At 37.7% G+C, this 18,439-nt stretch overlaps 1 protein-coding gene across 2 annotated transcripts in view; it reads right to left on the bottom strand.

The window, feature by feature from the left end:
* The window catches only part of LOC140229207 (S-crystallin SL11-like), an 82,097-nt gene that overhangs the window by 59,365 nt on the left and 4,293 nt on the right, over positions 1 to 18,439 (bottom strand). The window contains exon 2 of one of the 2 annotated variants that reach the window (XM_072309477.1): positions 2,229 to 2,381. In XM_072309477.1, coding sequence (XP_072165578.1) covers positions 2,229 to 2,370 — 142 coding nt within the window. In that variant the 5' untranslated portion in view covers positions 2,371 to 2,381. Of the gene's footprint in view, positions 1 to 2,228; positions 2,606 to 18,439 lie in introns of those variants that run through there. The other variant, XM_072309476.1, reaches the window with a different exon arrangement.

Below are 18,439 nucleotides of genomic sequence, written 5' to 3'. Positions count from 1 at the left end.
TGCCCCAGGGATCGATCCTTGGGCCTATTCTGTTTCTTTTGTATATAAATGATTTGCCTAATGTTTCTCATATTTTACAATGCATTTTATTTGCCGATGACACAAGCATATTTTTGTCTCATGATATCGATTCTTTACAAGAGGTTTTTAATAAGGAATTGCAATATGTTACAAGTTGGCTACGAATAAATAGATTATTAATTGATATATCAAAAACTAATTTTTATGATATTTACAAAGAAAAAATGCAGCATTGACACTGTACCTATTAACATGTGTGGTTCTCAAATCATGCAGACATCTTCACTGAAATTTCTTGGAGTTTTTGTAGACAACAAGTTGAATTGGTCTAATCATACTAATTATGTTTTAATGGTGGGGTATGGGCAAGATAATTAATAAATCATCAAAAAATTAATAAATTATCAAAAAATATTGGTGTAATGTGTAAACTTAGTTTTCACCCGAAGTCTGTTTTGAAATCAATTTATAATGCTATAATTTTACCTTATTTGTATTATGGAATAACTGTTTGGGGTAATGCTCATGAATGTCATATTCAAAGACTTTCAGTACTTCAAAAACGTGCAATACGAATTATTTCCCATGCCTCTTATCTTGCCCATACCCCACCACTTTTTTATCCCTGAAAATATTGCAATTGATTGATATGTACAAATATCAAGTGGGAATTTTTATGTATTTATGTAAGAATCTATTGTTACCAAAAACTCTCTTGGATTTCTTCACATGCAATAATCAAAGTCATAATTACAATACGCGAACCGTGAGTGATTTTCACCTACCTTTATCTCGTACATCTTTTTATCAACGATCTATTCTTTACAGTGATCCTATTCTGCGGAATTCTCTCCCCTTTGTAATACGCAATGCTAACTCTTTGAATATATTTAAATCTGGTTATTAAAAAAAAAATCTCAATAATTACAACCAAACTCATTTAAGTTAAAAGCATCAGTTTTTATCTTTTTTGTTATGAGACATCAGGTATTTTGTTATTTGTCATTGTATGTTGATTGTCATGTCTTAGTCTTGTCCTGTTCTTATGTTTTACTCGATTCGAACACATTGGTAACAGAAATGTAAGGAATGTTTTTAGGTCAGCCGAAAATAAGGGACAATTTCCTTTCTGGCTGCTGCCTACCATAGCATTTCTTTTTCCATTGTTTAACTGATATATTTGTAATTGTTTTCTAATGTTGTTGTATGTGTTTGTTTGTTTTTCACATCTTCTTTGCTTTGGTGAAATAAATAAACTTGAAACTTTAAACAATGTAGAACTTTTTTAAAAGCGTATAGATACCAGAGTTGAATGAAAATGAAAGGGAAGATTTTAGAGAAACCAGTTACAAAAAAGAAAAGAAAGAAAGAATGTAGGGAAGCACTCAACATGCTCAATGATTTAGCCGGAAATAAGAGTCCTGGGAATAATGGAATTCCTGTAGAGTTTTACCAACGCTTCTGGAATGAATTAGAAGATCTATTTATGAACTCTTTACAAGAAAGCTTTGGAAAGGGTGAAATGACAGTTTCACAAAGACAGGCTATTATTGTTTTGACAAAGAAAGAAGGTAAGGATGAAAGAGAGATAAAAAATTGGAGACCTATATCGTTATTAAACGTAAATGTTAATATTATTACGAAGGTTTTTGCAAAACATACGAACAAACTGACTGATAAATTGATAAGCCCGTGTCAGACAGGTTTTGTGAAGGGAAAATATACATGTATATGGGAATTCACAAGAGTAATTTATTTTTTTATTTTAGATATTATTTTTTTCCTGCAAAGATGAATAATATTCCATTGAATATAGAGCCATGTGGCTCAATCGGTTAGCGCGATTCATGCCTTACAGCTGTTCATGAACACTAGGATGTTGAGGATGATGAGAAGTATAAGTTTCTTATTCGGAGATGTATACATATCAGTTGAGGTACAGAGAACACCAACTACCTTGATTGTGCCAATTAGTGGATTTTTTCCCAAAATTGATTTGTATTTGTATTTGTTTTTTTTTCTTTAAATATGTGGAAAATAAAAATAGATAATTAAAGATTAAGATTAATTAAGATTAAAAACATCTTCCACAATTATGGATTCCCCATATTCTCAATCATCCTGAAAAATCAAAGATTCGTTAGAGCGGATACTTGTAAGACACACGATGCATTACATGTTTAGTAAACGTGTAGAATTGTACTTACGTTCTGGGTCAGTCTTAATGTCTCGGAACTCCTCGCCAGTTAATCGGCAGTCTTCGTACTCGACTCCGGCCTGGGCGAAGAGCAGCCGGATTCCCTCTCCACGCCCGCGCGCATTGAAGTACATGAGTTTGTACGACGGCATTATGACCAAAGCTTCAACGACAGAGCAAGCGACGGGGTAAGAAAACGACAAAGTTGCACTTCGACGTCCGACTTCAGCTGCAGTGAAAGACTACCAACTTCGACGTGAGAGGCAGTTCAATTTATAGGCCCACATACAATAGCGATTACGTAATGCTGCCGAGGGTCTTCATGCAAATAAGCGCATATACAATGCGTGTGATGACTCGGCAGTATCACTATAAGGCAAAAACACAACCAGTATTATGCCCCAACATACAAGCACTCCCCCCCCCCCCGTATAATAATGTGATTATCATACATCGAAATTCACACAGAGTCATGTGTTCGAACTTAAAAGAAAGATGAAATCTAGACACACACCCACACCCACACACACACGCACAAACAAACACAAACAAAACGTGTACATGCATTATTTTTTTTTTCATTCCTATTTCATATTCCACATTTCATACAAGTTTTATATTCCATTTGATTTTGAAAAAGCAATGTTTTTAACACAATGGTCAGTTTGACACAAAATTGCACAAATGTATAAGGACGTATGATTGACGTGTAATGTGAGGAACCCACTAAAAAGCAAAGCTTGTAGGATGTGGGTTCCAAAAATATAACACAGGCTTTCAGTACAGTATATCAATGTCAAAAGTGACGTAACATGCAAAAATACAAGATGTCGAGAATATCATAAAGTTTACGGAATGTAGAAAGTATTGTATGATGTCCATGATTAAACTTGTAGTATCAATGCTAAGAAAGGAAGCAAGTTGGTAAAACTAATGAAGTCATCCGAGTGAGGCATCATTTGAGTATGCAGAAATTTTTTCAAGTGATCACGGCAAAATAATTAAACGTAGGATTTTAGAAAATTGGCTTTGAGATTTTGTTTAAAGGAACTTAAAGAACTTGATTGCATTCGAACCGAATCTAACTCATTCCAGAAAGAAGTTCCGGTGGATGTAATTGTCTTAAGGGCTAAAACTGTACGAACAGGGGAAAATGATAGGATTCACTGTGCCTTGTACGGTAAGTATGGATATCACTGTTTTTAACAAACATTGAGGAAAATATACTAGGAAGATCACCAGTATTCAACTTGTACATAAAAATTCCAACATGATACAAATACAAATCAGAAATTTTCAACAATTTACTTGAAAAAAACAATTCATTAGTGTGATAAAAAAAAATGTGCACGATTGATAATCCGCAAACTCTTTTTCTGAATCAAAAATAACGAATCGATTTTAGTCTTTGAGCAATTCCCCCAGGCCAATATTCCGTAATTCAAATAAGGTAATAATAGAGTTGTATAAAGAGAATGCAATATTGGCTTGGGGAAGAGATATTTCAGTTTGTGAATAACTCCAACACTCTTACACAACAATTTACATAAATAATCAATATGTACCTTCCATGAAAGGTTACTGTCAGTATAAATACCTAAAAATTTTGTTGAATCTATTTGGTTTAACTGTAATCCGTTCACCAAAACTATACCTGGAAGCCCTGTGGGACACAACAAATCGAGTTTATTTTAGAGTCATGACTATTTACTGAAACAAATAGAGTTCGACCGGTAAGATAACTTCTGAACCACTCCAAGGCCTTTCCACAAATACCGTAATGATTTAGTTTATGCAAAAGAATTTCGTGATCTATTTTGTCAAAGGCCTTGGAGTAGTCCAGAAACAGACCGACTGTATGCGACTCTGTGTCTGTAGCTCTTACAACTTTCTCAACCAGTAGTAATATAGCATGGGTGGTTGCATGTTTTTTTCCCGAGCCCGAATTGATTATCAGCTAAAATATCACATTCATTTACAAATTTGATTAAACGATTATAAACCACCTTCTCGAGTAATTTAGAACACTCATCCTCTCTGTCTTTCTTATAAATTGGGATAACTTTAGCAATTTTCATTTTACTTACTTACTTTACTTTACTTTTTTACTTTTCCGGAACGATGGTGTAGGACAGAGCCTGTTCGTCGATCAGGTAGAGTTATCTCTTGATGCTCTCTTTCCAATCAAGCAATTGTCCAGCGCTGTTACCCTTCTTATACAATTAACAGCTCAACTTCTATTGCGTATTTGTGTTATTACCAAAAATGGCCTATGGCAGGAGTTGACAGCTACTGGAGACCAAGAGCATGTATTATGTACCAATACACATACATGTAATGACTATCCCAATCAGTCATAAGCAAACACAACACCTTTCCAGTGCTTGTCTAGCCTATTCTTAAAGGCATTTATGGAACAAGAAGAGACCACTTCTTCTGGGAGAGAGTTCCACATACCAACAACTCTGTTAGCAAAGAAATACTTTCTGACATCTAACCTTGCAAACCGTTTTCCCAGTTTCATAGAATGACCACGTGTTCGTCCATTACTATTATGAGAGAACATGTCAACCTTTGTGTGATAGTGTCCGTGTAGATACTTGTACACATCAATCATGTCCCCTCTTTTTCGCCTGTAACTAAGAGATGGCATTGAAAGGTGGCGTAGACGTTCAGAGTAGGACAAATGCCTAATCCCCGGAATCATTTTAGTCGCCCTTCTCTGAACACTTTCAAGTCTTCTTTGTTCACCTAGCTTGAAAGGTGACCACACAGCTTGACCATATTCCAAGATGGGTCTCACAATGCCTTTAAACAAGAGCCTAACAGTATCCTCATCCAAATATACAAAGGATCTCCTAATAATTCCTAACAGCTTATTTGATTTTGCAACAGCTTGGGAAATACGGTCCTTGAATGTCAATTGTGAGTCCACTAAAACACCCAAATCCTTCTCAGCTTTTGTTTGAGCCAAGACAATTGTGTCAGACCCTTTCTTCATGACATATTGGGAGTCTGAACATGACCGACCAATTTTCATTACAACACATTTATCAGGGTGGAAACGAAGCTGCCATCTATCTGCCCATGACTCAAGTGCCTCTAAGTCCTCTTGCAGCTGCTCAGTAGCTCCTGGCTTATCTGAGCGCACATACAGCTTTGTGTCATCTGCAAAGAGTTTTGAGCTAGACCGAACACATGTTGGGAGGTCATTTATGTACACTACAAACAGAATCGGGCCAAGTACACTCCCTTGTGGTACTCCATTTGAGACAGCTGACCAACCTGATTTCTGACCACTGACCACGACCCTTTGGCGTCTGCCAAGTAAAAAAGATCTAATCCAAGCAAGGACTTTGCCCTGAATGCCATATGCCTCCAATTTACAGAGCAAGCGCTGGTGGGGAACGGTATCAAAAGCTTTCATTAGATCCATATACACAACATCAACAGTACCACCCTCGTCTAGTACTTGTGTCCATTCATCCAACACTTCCAACAAGTTTGTCATGCATGACCGCCCAGCAATGAAACCATGCTGATGATCAGAAAGAAGATCATTCCTTTGGAGATGATTAACAACTTGCTTTCTCAGCAGGCTTTCAAACAACTTACACACCACACTGGTTAAGCTTACTGGCCTATAGTTTTTTCCATCTGCCTTACTACCCCTCTTGAAAATTGGAGTCACGTTAGCACTCTTCCAATCCTTTGGTAAATTACCTGTTTCAAGACTCTCCTTAAAAAGGATGGCAAGAGGTTCAGAGATGACATCTGCTAATTCTTTGAGTATGCGAGGGTGAAGATTATCAGGTCCCGGGGATTTAATCGGTTGGAGATTGTGGAGCAGGTCAAACACATCCTTAGTCGATATGGCAAAATCTGAGAGTGGATGGTCAAACTCAACTACCGGTGGGTCCGGCATATCCTCCAGATCCTCTTGTGTAAATACTGATGTGAATACACCTTGCAATACCTCTGCTTTCTCTTTGCTTGAAGAGGTGATGCTCCCATCACTTTTCTTAAGATTGGCAACAGACTCACGAACAGTAGTCTTCGATTTCACATACGACCAAAAAGCTTTAGGGCACTGTTTTGATGCAGTTGCTATACGACTTTCAAAGTTACGAACTGCTTTTCTACACGCCCATCTGGCTTGATTCCGTGCACGAGTGTAGCACAGTCTTTGCATATTGATATCATGACTATTGTACTGTGAGTTAGTCTGCACTCTCAACATATCTTGCAGCTTTCTAAATTGTCTATGTTTTTCCCTTACTAGATTGAGAGTGCTAGCATCCATCCATGATTTCTTCTTCTTGCCTTTCTTAAGATCCTTCTTTGGTGTGTATCTATCTAGTACAGAATTTACCTTTTCTTTAAAAAACAGCCAGAAATCATCCACAGATCCTGAACGGAGTTCCGCCTCCCAGTCAACGGCACCAAGGGTATCCCGCATTGCGTCATAATCTGCCTTGTTGTACAGGTATTTTACTTCCCTTCCAGTTCCATCATTTCCACATAACTTCATAACTTCAGATAAGAGTATAATGATCACTTTTTCCAATGGGCGCTGAGGTTGTGATGCCAGATATTGACTCTTCCATACTAGTAAATACCAGGTCCAGAATATTGGCACGTTGCCCCGACCGGTACCTGGTCGGTTCAGATTGATGTTGAACAAGGAAACTGTCTCTAGTGCTTTCTAGGAACTTAAAGGCACTATGGTCTGCACTTACATTGCATGACTCCGTACTCCAATCAATTTCAGGGAAATTGAAGTCCCCTAAAATCAAAATCTCGTGAAAGTTATGTGATCCAATATTACTCATTGTTGAAAACAAACATTCATTCTCTGTTTCACTGCTATTTGGACTGCGGTAAAACAGCCCAATAAGAAGATTCTTCTTGTCACTAAAGCTTATTTCTTCAAATACAGCATCCCTATAATTATGTGAAGACAAACCCGAAAACACCTCAGGTTTCAAATAACAAGAAATATACAAACACACACCTCTACCATCTTCTTGCAGATTGTGAAATACCTCATACCCATCAAGCTGAATTTCAGCCAAAGACAAACTGTAACGTGAATTTTTAGGTTTAACTTCTGTAACACCAATAACATGTGGACAATGAACAGATATAAGAGCTTGTAACTCATGCCTCTTATTTAACAATGTATCTACATTAGTATATATACACTTGAGATTATCTGCGTGCCCTCCTACTTGCCGATCTCTGGGAAGTCTTGACGACTGGCCAGATCCGGCATCTCTGGAACCTGCCTCTCCCGAGGCGGGGTTTGACTTTGAGGCACCTGTGCTGTGCTCTGAGGCGACTGACTGGGAACAGCTGGATACTTCCCGATGTTTACAACTTTGCCGTTCCTCCGAATCCACTTGGCTGACAGGTCGCCTTTCCGGACAGACTCCTCCTTCTTTTTTTGCCACTCTGCCATTAAGTTTTTTTCCTGTTCCCTCTGAAGTGGAGTCAAGTCCTTCCTAATTACAATGTTTTTTGTGCCATCTAGCTCCTTCAAGCGATGGGCTGACTTGAGGATAGCATCCTTCTGGGCAATTGACTCAGTACTGATGCGCAAGGGACGGGGTTTCCTCCCAGCAAAATCTCGTCTGTATGGTCCCAGGCGTCTGCAGTCTGTGATAGTAACTGATGCTACCTCAATTTGAGCCAGAACAGCCTGGACTGTTTCAGTGTCCTCCCTCTGTCTAATTTTGCCATCAGCACTGTCACTCTCCCTCACATTGAAAATGACAAGATTGAGTTTCCTCTCTTCCCTTGCTTCCAATTCACTGATACATGAATCAACACCTTCATTTGCAGCAGGGGCTACATTCTGCGTTGCTTTCAACTTATCCACGTCACACCGAACAGCTGTGAGCTGTGTCTGAAGCTGCTCAACCTCAACTCGATCAACCTTCCTATCCAGCTTGTCAGCCAGAACCTGAAAGCTATTTTGAAACATGAGGATTGCCTTATCAAGCTTGCTTTCAATGCTATCAAGTCTAGCCTGTGAAACCTCTGACTTGCCTTGCCCTTGTGCTTGGGCCTGGCCCTGCACAGGCAACTTCACACATGAAGGACACTTCCACTGAATTTCAGGCTTGCAAAGCATCTTCTTCTCAGTTTTATTGTATGTCAGGCACTTGAAACACATCCAACCACAACACGCACTACATTCTAACATATCAACCTCTCGAACTGAGTCATTGTACTTAGTCTGACATGGACCAATGCATTTTGTGTGACTGAGTGTGCGAGACCGAGATTGATTGGCAGTGGACCCATGTGAAACTAGGCTAGTATCTTCACTAAAATTTGTGGCCATAATGAAAAAAGGAAAATTAACTTACAGTGACTGATGCAAACAGAAATGCCCAAGGCCAAGTTAGAGATGAAAACCGTGACAAAGCTTTGCTACACCGATCACGACTGATGACTTGCAGTTGCACAGCAGCTGATCCACAGGCACAACAAATTTGAGAGTATGTGGGGCTACACAATACACAAACACAACTCGCTCGTGCCCGAAGGCGAAACTAAAGCCTCCAATGACCATGAAACAACAAGAAAGAGCATTAAAATGCAATTTCATGAGCATCTATGTAAGTAGAGAAAACATTTAAAAAATATTGTGTCACAAGAAAACAACTAAAAATGCAAACTTCAATCCCATCTGTTTTGCCCTCGGGTCGCCGAGCTGTCTCCCGCCAATGTGAAAAAAATATTTTAGTGGGCACAATACCTGTTAATAAAAATAAATTCAAAATGTGAACTAATGGTGAAAGTATTTCATTTACAATATGTTTCATGAGGTGATTAGAAATCCCATCATGACCTGTACTCTTCTTTGGGCTTAAAGAATTGACAATATCTAAGACCTCTGCTTCAAGTACTGGGAGAAAAAAAATAAAGACTGAGGACTGGAATTTAGTACATATGAATGAAAGGGTCTGTGTACAGATGAAATATTGCGGGCCAGATTCGGACCAATGTTAAAAAAAAAAGAGTTAAATGCTTCCGCAATTTCGACATCATCTGTTAAATTCTTCCCTCCACAAAGGATACACGTTTATGAATAACACTATTTATTACATGCCAAGGAGATTTTGCGTCTGACTTGTGCTGTTCAAACAAAGAACTAAAATAATCCTTTTTTTTTGCTTTACGCAACAGGGATGTAAGAGTGTTCCGATATTAAATGTACTTTGATTTATTCAAAGCTGTATTACGTGATTTATATCTGTAAAACAAAGTATTTTTCCTGTTTATGGATCTAGAGCTTTTGTTATCCAAGGTGAGCGCGGGACTGTTTTGTAGTTTCCTCTTTGATTTCTCAAAGCGAAATGCAAGTGATATAAGGGTACCAAAATATTCATAAATCTGTCATACGCATCATTCGGATCAGTAGAGTCAAAAACCTCATTCCAATCAATTTCGGATAAACTTTGTTTGAACAGCTGGATATTATGATCGGAGAATACTCGTGATTGCGATAAATTTTTACACACCTTTTGTTTATGGGATTCAGGTATAACAGAAATGGAAGAAACTATAACGGGAAAATGATCTGATATGTCCGTAACAACGATACATTGATCAACATAATCATGACTGTTTAAAAATATGTTATATGATCAGTGTTGCGGAGGCTCCACATTATCTTGTTGGCTTGGTAATACAAGGAGTGAAAGAGGATGAAACCATAGTATCAAAAAAATCACGGTTTGTGGCTTACCATAATCAAGTAAGTCTAGATTAAAGTCGCCCCTTATATACACGTGTTTGTTGCGGAAATAGGGCGAATCTAAAATAATTTCTAAAGTTTAGATGAAGTCAGAATGATTACAGCTTGGGGGCTTGTAAATTTCTCCTATTAATACATTTTTACCACCTGGCATACTTATATCAATAAAAATACTTTCAATTTAATCAGACATATGATTCAGCTGGGTTATCGTTTCAACTTTCAAATTATTTTTCACATAAAATGCCACACCTCCACCGCGTTCACAAACTCTATTATTTGTTACCAGTGTGTAACCATCTAATTGTACAAAGGAAGTTAAATTTTCAGCCATCCAAGTTTCACATAATGCCAAAACTGAAAGTTTTACATTCAAAGTGTCAAGAAATAATTGTAATTGGTCAAAAATTTTAATCAAACTCCTTATATTATAATGCAAACTGAGAAAGTATACTCCGCTCTGAAAGACTTGAGCTGTGCTACATGTTGCGGTAAAATATAACTAGATGTTCTTGGTTTCGGATGGAATGAAGCGTCATGGTCATCGTGAATGAGGTCAAGATCAGGCATATCATCATTAAGAGTATTGATATCGTCAATACCATTAGATGCATTACCTAACATTTTTAACAGACATACATGGGTAAGATAATAAGGTGGTGTAACATTGCTTGTAATAATCCTCAGAAGAAAATACAATAACGTCAGAAATCTCGGTTTGGTCAACCAATTTGTTACAATGTGAAATACTAGGTGTTTCAAAAAAGATTTTCCACTTTTGATTCTTAATAATTCAATAAATATATATCAGATAACAACGTCATTGATGAGTGATAGCTGTATAGTGTACAATTTTGTTGGAGGTGGTTTAAATATGAAAGCATAAATCAGTTTCATGAAATCCATGATAAGTTCACAGTTTTCACACTCAAATTACCTTCAACAAAAGTGTACACTATTCAGCTATTACTCATATCAATTACAGTTTTATCTGATGAATAGTTTTTGAACTATTAACGATCAAAAGTGGGAAATGTTTTTTGAAACACCTAGTACTTGTGAAGCCGCATAATGTACGTGTATCGCATGGGTGACTTGGCAACATCATAGCCGTAGTGCAATGCACTCGACAGTATGCACATGTTCCAAAAGATAAAGCATGAGAAAAATGCAACTTTGAACTATCAATGAACTGACTACTCGATTTCCACAAAAATAGACTCAGTATTAGGAATACAGCTGTGAATACATATGACTTTTTAAAGAAGCCGAGGGTGAGAAGATTAAGGAATAGTAACCATTTGTTTGGTGTGACCAATGAAAAGCTACAAAATTGGACTTGGGGGGAAATGGAACGGAACCCCACCACCATCCAGTTCATTAACAATTTGGTATTTCATACCAAACGCGACTGATCGGCCTATATATGCATGAAGTACTGAATGGTTGACTTAAAATGTTATATAGCATTAAGCCCTTTTTACACTTTCACGGATTGCTTCACGGATTACCAAGGATCTTCTTCCTGGCAATGCCGATGTGAATACGATCCCAACTGGGTGTCTACACAGACAAGTACGGAGGCCGTATCCATGATGTCCGGGATGAAAAATTAGCTGTTTCGTGACCTAAAGGCATGCGTTTGTGTTTCGGTCATATATCAGTACGGTGCCTTAGCACTCGGACCACAGCGGAAATGATACGGAGCTAACATATCAAGGAAGAGCACGGATACAACTGGGTCCTTTCGCCGTCTTTACATGGATATCCCCAAAATGTTGACAGATGACATTTGCCTTTGCTGTTGATACTATATCATTCTCGGGAGTCATGCCTCCAGAGCTAAGTATAACAATACAAGCACACCAGAAAAAAAAAATACAGCAGCCTACATATGCCTCTGCTTGTCGACATCACAAAGGCAAATCTCTATGTTGCAAACTCTCATCTTGCGGGAACATCATGGCATAAACAAAGCAAAGCAAAACAAAACAAATCAAAACACACACAAAAACAAAACAAAACACAGGTATGAGATGTGTGTGGGTCACGTTGAAGGTTCTCGGGCGACCACTATACGAACAGTTTGAGGGGCTGGTGGCTGTTGTACTGATGGGGGAAGATGTTAGCAAATTTCATGGACTTTATGAGCTTGTATTGGCAAAATACATGTTTTTTTTTTTTTTTTGTGTGTGTGTGTTTTGTTTTTTTTTTTCATCCCGGATGGAGCCGATGCTAATACGAACGTCCAGACGTCGATATCTTCACGGATTATCTCGGAATGAGCATACACGGAGGCAACACGGAGTAGCCGGTGCCTACAAGGTAGGAATACGGAGGCAACACGGAGTAGACAGTGCCAAACGAGGAAGAATTCGTATTCAGTTTCATCCATGATAGCTGCTTCGTAACCTAAAGGCATGCGTTTGTGTTTCGATCATATATCAGTCACGCGGTTTGTCTGTCTGTTTGTTTGTTTGTTTGTTTGTTTTTCTTGTGGAATAAACATAGGCCTATCCGCTTAAAAGGGAAATTGATACGAAATAATAAGACTCAGAAAACAGATGTCAGTTTTCAACATTCATGGATGTTGGCGTATCTTTCACGCATCATTCACCTGCACACACGCACACACACACACACACACAACGACAAAAACAACAACAACGAGATATGAAATTCGTCACATTGAGGATGAGTTAGGTGATACGCTTGGGGTCATCAGATATTGGTCATCTGTGATTGGCAAGGAAAAGAATGTGATATAGCAACTTGAAGTTATATTGAGCGTGCATGCGAAACCGTTTCTCTAACTACTCGGCCACGGAACATCCACGGAATTGGTAAGAAAAAAAAAACAATTTATAGATATAACAGGGGGAAAAGTCAATGGCCACTCAACAAACGTGGCCCTGTGAACATGTATTGCATTGCTGGACGGAAATGCGGCCTTGTAACGACTGATGTTGCTATGCCATTTCTGGCAACTTGGGGAAAAATACGTCCCGTAGACATAACACCTATAATCGGCTGATTTTGATACCCTGCCTTTAATCACAATTTTCAGTGTGATGACGTCATCAAAATACAAAACAATGACATGAACTTGAAAGACAATTGTTCAAAGTAAAACACATCCTCGTCATTACATACTATGATCGGTTTGACAAACTCAGCCTGCAAAATTTTGCAGCCGTCGAAGCAATGCGGTATCCAACACAAAACAAAGGGATATTGTGTGTGTGTGTGTGTGTGTGTGTGTGTGTGTGTGTGTATAGGTGCATTTACATACGAACGTGATTTCTACATGGACGAAGGTGTAATACACCATTGAAGACGAAAAATGTAAAAGAGCTAAGTATTCTGTTTCGTGCTTTAATGGGGTTCGAAACCGCACGTGTGCAACCTCACGTCTCTGAGACGTCGCCTCTAACCTCTCGGCCATACTTTCGACGAGAAAATATGAGGAACGTAAGCTTATGTACGTGATAGATGAATCAGGAATCGTTTCGTCCACATTCCATTCTCATTTTCACTTTTAAGTTGCAAAATTGTCAACCTGATGAGATTTGAAAAAAATGAAATGTATGATTACTGCAGCTTATTGTCTAAGCTACAACATACTTAAGTTTGAGAGGAAATGGAGCAAAATCAACTGAGATAAAGGTGCTTAAGCGTTGTCAATTCAATGCATGGTTTAAAAAAAAATCACTTCCCATAAACATAATACGTAACCTTGTCTGATTTTGAGTCTTTACCTTTAATCACAATTTAAAATAATTATGATGACGTCATCAAATTTCAAAACCATGACATAGACTTGAAAGGCAAATGTTCAAAGTAAAACATACCTGAATTTGGAAAAATATTGAGCTTAAACAACAGAGATACGAGCAAATGAATGTCAGAAGCAGTACCTAAAAAAAAAAAAAAAAATTAATTCTACGATTTAAAGAGCTAAATAAACAAAGACATGTTTTTTAGCTATATTTGCAGAAAGACGCGCGCGTGGATTTTTCACTTTGGCGCCAGTGCATTCCTTTGTTATAGGTCAAAACCGATCGGAAATCAATGGATATTGTTACTTCATATATCAGGAATCCAAATCAGTCGAAAAAAAAAGTGCATGTTCATGTTGCTTACGCGCTGTGCGCGTGAAAATGCGCGGACGGACGTGTACGCGCGGAATTTTTTGAAACGCTTAAAATTGTCTGAAACTTTGAGATTTCCCATTGGGAAGTCGTTTTAGGCATTTTAAAATTGTGTAATGATGACTTGGGTAATTAGCATAGAAAATGAAGATCAAACGTGATCTGAACTTTATATTCACCGAAAATGGTATAGAAATGACATTTTGATATGAAGTTATGATCGATCATGTGACTTTATCTGAAAATCAAAAAATGGCGGCTAGATGACGTCACAGATATGTTATCGTCATGAAAAGTTTCATGTACAGAGATATTGATATGAGATATGTTGACTGAAAATTTCATGTTATTCCGTCCTGTCATTGTTGAGATATTTTGTCCACAAAATTCGTCAGAAAGAAAGAAGAACTAGATATATCGCTACGGCGACTGACATGCCTCCGCCATAATGCATGGTTCTCCTAATAGGTCTATAGTACAATGTCTTGACAATGTGTGATGACAGTTTCACACAATTGGCAAAATATTAAAATGACAGGTTTGCCACAAATGTGCTGACTGTTCACTTTCCTAGAACTAGGTTCAATTGGATGAATGATTAAAATGTCAGAGTGCAGGTATTTGGGGAACTATTGGTTTTTATTTTACTTTTGACCGTTTTATAAGTTTATGCATTGAGTAATTTTCAAGGTATTGAGAAAAAGTATAATTTCAGTATCAAATGGGAAAATAGCATTATCTAAACCTGGCCTTTGACCTTTGACCTCACAGTTCCAAAGAGAATCACTGTTAGGTTGAACATGCATAAATATGTAAGTTTCATGATGATACCTTGAGTTACTTTTGAGATATGGAGGAAAAAGTGCAATTCAGCACTTTCACTTGACCTTTGACCTTTTGGCAAGAAACTTCCCACAGAATATATATTGGGTAATACATGCATACATCAAGTAAAAAAAAAAAAAAAAAAAAAAACCTTCAGGCATTGCATAAATATAAGGAAAGTAGTGATATTTTGAGTTGACCTTGACCTTTGACCCCTGACCTTTGAACCATGACCCCCAACTTCCCTAGATAATCACTGCCCATTGGAACAAGCATATTAATATACTAAGTTCCATGAAGATACCTTGAACCATTTGCGAGATATGGAAAAAAACATGAATTTTCAACCCTTTTTTTTTTTTACAAAATAACCTGTGACCTTTGACCTTTGACCCCGTGACCCTAAAATCCAAACAAGTATTATCCCCCCCCCCCCCCCAGGATATACCCTCATACCAAGTTTGATGTAAAACCACCACACGGTTCTTGAGATATCGACAAAAACAAAACGGGACGGACGTTCGACAATGGCGTACGGACGGACGGACGGACGACCCGAAAGCGTAATGCCTCCGGCCACTTCGTTGGCGGAGGCATAATTAAAAAAAAAGGAAGATTCCGTACAAACTCAAGAGGTGATACGCCGATAGCGTATCACCTAACAAAGTCCTATTTCACACAAGTATGTGAACCTTGGTGTCCGATGGACTTTCATTCAGCCGAAAACTGATGTGGAGGCCTATGTATCACCGGCGAAAATCCGTCACCATTACTGCACGAGTGTAAACGCGTAATACGCACACGCGTGAGATGTGTGCGTACAAAATTAAATGAAATGGAATGAAAATGGTAATAGGGAAATTATATGAGAATTTATTACATGGGGGGGGGGGACTTGGAAGATATGTGCGAGAGCGGGGGAGGGTATAGGAGGGGTACCCCCTTCCATTTTGCATTTTCAGACTTGAAATTCAGAGATCTGGTGCACCCTTTTGGTCAAATATTCAATTTTTGTTTCTTTGAAAGAAGCAAGAAAATATATATTGAGTAAAATGTGATTGGGAGGTTGTGGGAGTTGGATACCCCTTCTACGCGAGGGAAATTTTTTGCATCTTTAGACTTCAAATCTACAAATCTGCAACGAAAGTAAGAGAAATGTTATATTCAGGGAAATGTGTGGGGGAGGGTGATCGAGGGACGATACCCTCTCACACGAGGGAGATTTCTGAATTAATTTATTGGTGCATACTTTTTGCTGCATACTTTTCGTGAAGTATTCGATTTTTGTTTCTGTCAAAAAATAAGAAAAAAAAATATATTCAAGAAAATGTGCAGGGGAGAGTGTGGGAGGGGACCCCCTGCCACACGAGGGAGATTATTGCATCTTCATCCTTGAAAATCAGAGATCTGGGGCAGACTTTTGGTGAAATATTCGATTTTTGTTTTTATCATGAAAAGTAAGAGAAATATATTTAGTCCCACACGAGGGAGATTTGGTATTTTCAAACCTGAAACTCAAATATTATCTTCAGGTATATTTACGGGGAGGGTGTGGAAGGGGAAACCCCTACCATACGAGAGAGTTCGTGCATTTTTATGATCTTCATTCAACGATCTAAGTGCACACTTTGGTTATGATTTTCACTTCTGTTTCAGTCACCACGAAACCAATAAGTCCTACTCGAGAAGCATTCAGAAATGTAACAACGGATAATTCACAGAATTTGAAGAATAGTTTGAATGAAGAAATTGGGAGAGAAGTATATAGCAGTCACTAGACTGATTTGGATATCATTTGATGTTTTTATGAAAATTCTGAGTTCTTATTTGGATGAATATGTTCCTTTGGTTGAAGTTGAACGTGATTATAAAAAAAAAAAAAAAAATCCTACATTACCGTGGATAACAATTGAACAAAATGATTTATATTATGCAGACAAAATTAATCGTACTGACTATCTTACCGTACATTACGTATAAAAGTATTCTTACAAGAATACTGCGTTTTATACGGGGAAGAAGCATTATCGAATCAGATATCTCTTTTCAAGAATGACATAAGACTTGGAAAATAATAAATAGTGTTGCAAATAATGATAAGGATAAATACCGTATAATAGGGCTGAATTTGATGATAAGGAAATGGCAGACCCTGTGTTGATAACTGATGCATTTAACCTTTATTTTTCTCAGATTGGACAAGATATCACCAGAACAGTATATTTCCATATCTCAAAGGAATTGAATTGAATTTCTGTTGTTTTGAAGTTCTGTCAACTGTTGTACTTCTCAGGGTATAGGGCCTCTTTTGTTTATTCTGTACATATATGATGTAATAAATGCTTCTAAAATTTCATCTTCCGCACTGTTTGCTAATGACTCAAATGTATTTCTTTCCTATTCAGATCCCCACATTCTGGTGGATACGTTGAATTCTGAACTTAAAGAATTGCTGTGTTGGATAAGGTCAAACAAGTTGTCTAAAAACTAAATGAATATTATTCATAATACTTTGAATAGTCTCCCCAATAGTATAATTTTACCTTATCTTAATTATGGTACCATAACTTTGGGGAGCACTCATCCAACTTATCTCGACAGACTGTCCAGTCTGCAGAAAAAAAAAAAAGCCCTTCGAATAATTTGCCACGTATCTTAGAGATCTTACACCAATGTTTTGTTTTCCGAAAACAACATTTTAAAGATAACCGATGTTTATTATTATCATCTTGGCCAATTTATGTACAAACGCAGTAATAATCATGTAACAATTCATTACCATCCGTTTTCACGAGCATGTTAGCGAGAAACCGCTCCTGCCATAAACACCCGACTCATCGCTCTGATGAATTTCATTTGCCTTTAACTAGGATTATTTTTACACAGGCTAAATTTACATTTGCTGGACTTAGATATTGGTTTCATCTCTGCTCCATAGTTTAAAGGCGTTCCCAAGTTTAAGTTCTGTTAAAAATGATTTGAAGAAAAATAATCTTATTATATACAAACAATTTTCTGAGTCTCATCACCAAATCTAATGGCTTAGCTGTATTGACATCATGAAATCGTAGAATTGTGTTGATCCTTTAATGGTTTCAAAGAAGTGGAAAATCCAACTTTATTTTCTGTTCAAATCAAGCAACACTGCTGAGCGGCTCCTTGTTATAGGCTTCTATCTTTTTATCTTCACACCATGTAATCAGTTTCTCTCACTCTCTCTCTCAGGCACACACCTCTTTCCCGGCCTCTTTCCTTTCTCCTCCAGCATGACAGCAACTTAGTGTAGGGATTTGTCCAGGGTGTTTGTTTCAGGTTATTTCGGTTTCAATATCTCAGTTTCTTTAGTATTTCTGCCTTTTTTTTTGAAATGTATAACAGTATATCAATCATATAATCTGTTGCATTACCCTACAAGCACGGCTTTTTATCGCTCCCTATTTCCTGCATTTCAGTATAGGCCTACTTAAAATATTTTGT

Source organism: Diadema setosum, chromosome 5, assembly GCF_964275005.1.
Source record: "Diadema setosum chromosome 5, eeDiaSeto1, whole genome shotgun sequence".
In the NCBI taxonomy this organism is placed as follows: domain Eukaryota; kingdom Metazoa; phylum Echinodermata; class Echinoidea; order Diadematoida; family Diadematidae; genus Diadema; species Diadema setosum.
This window is presented reverse-complemented; position numbering and strand designations above follow the sequence as displayed.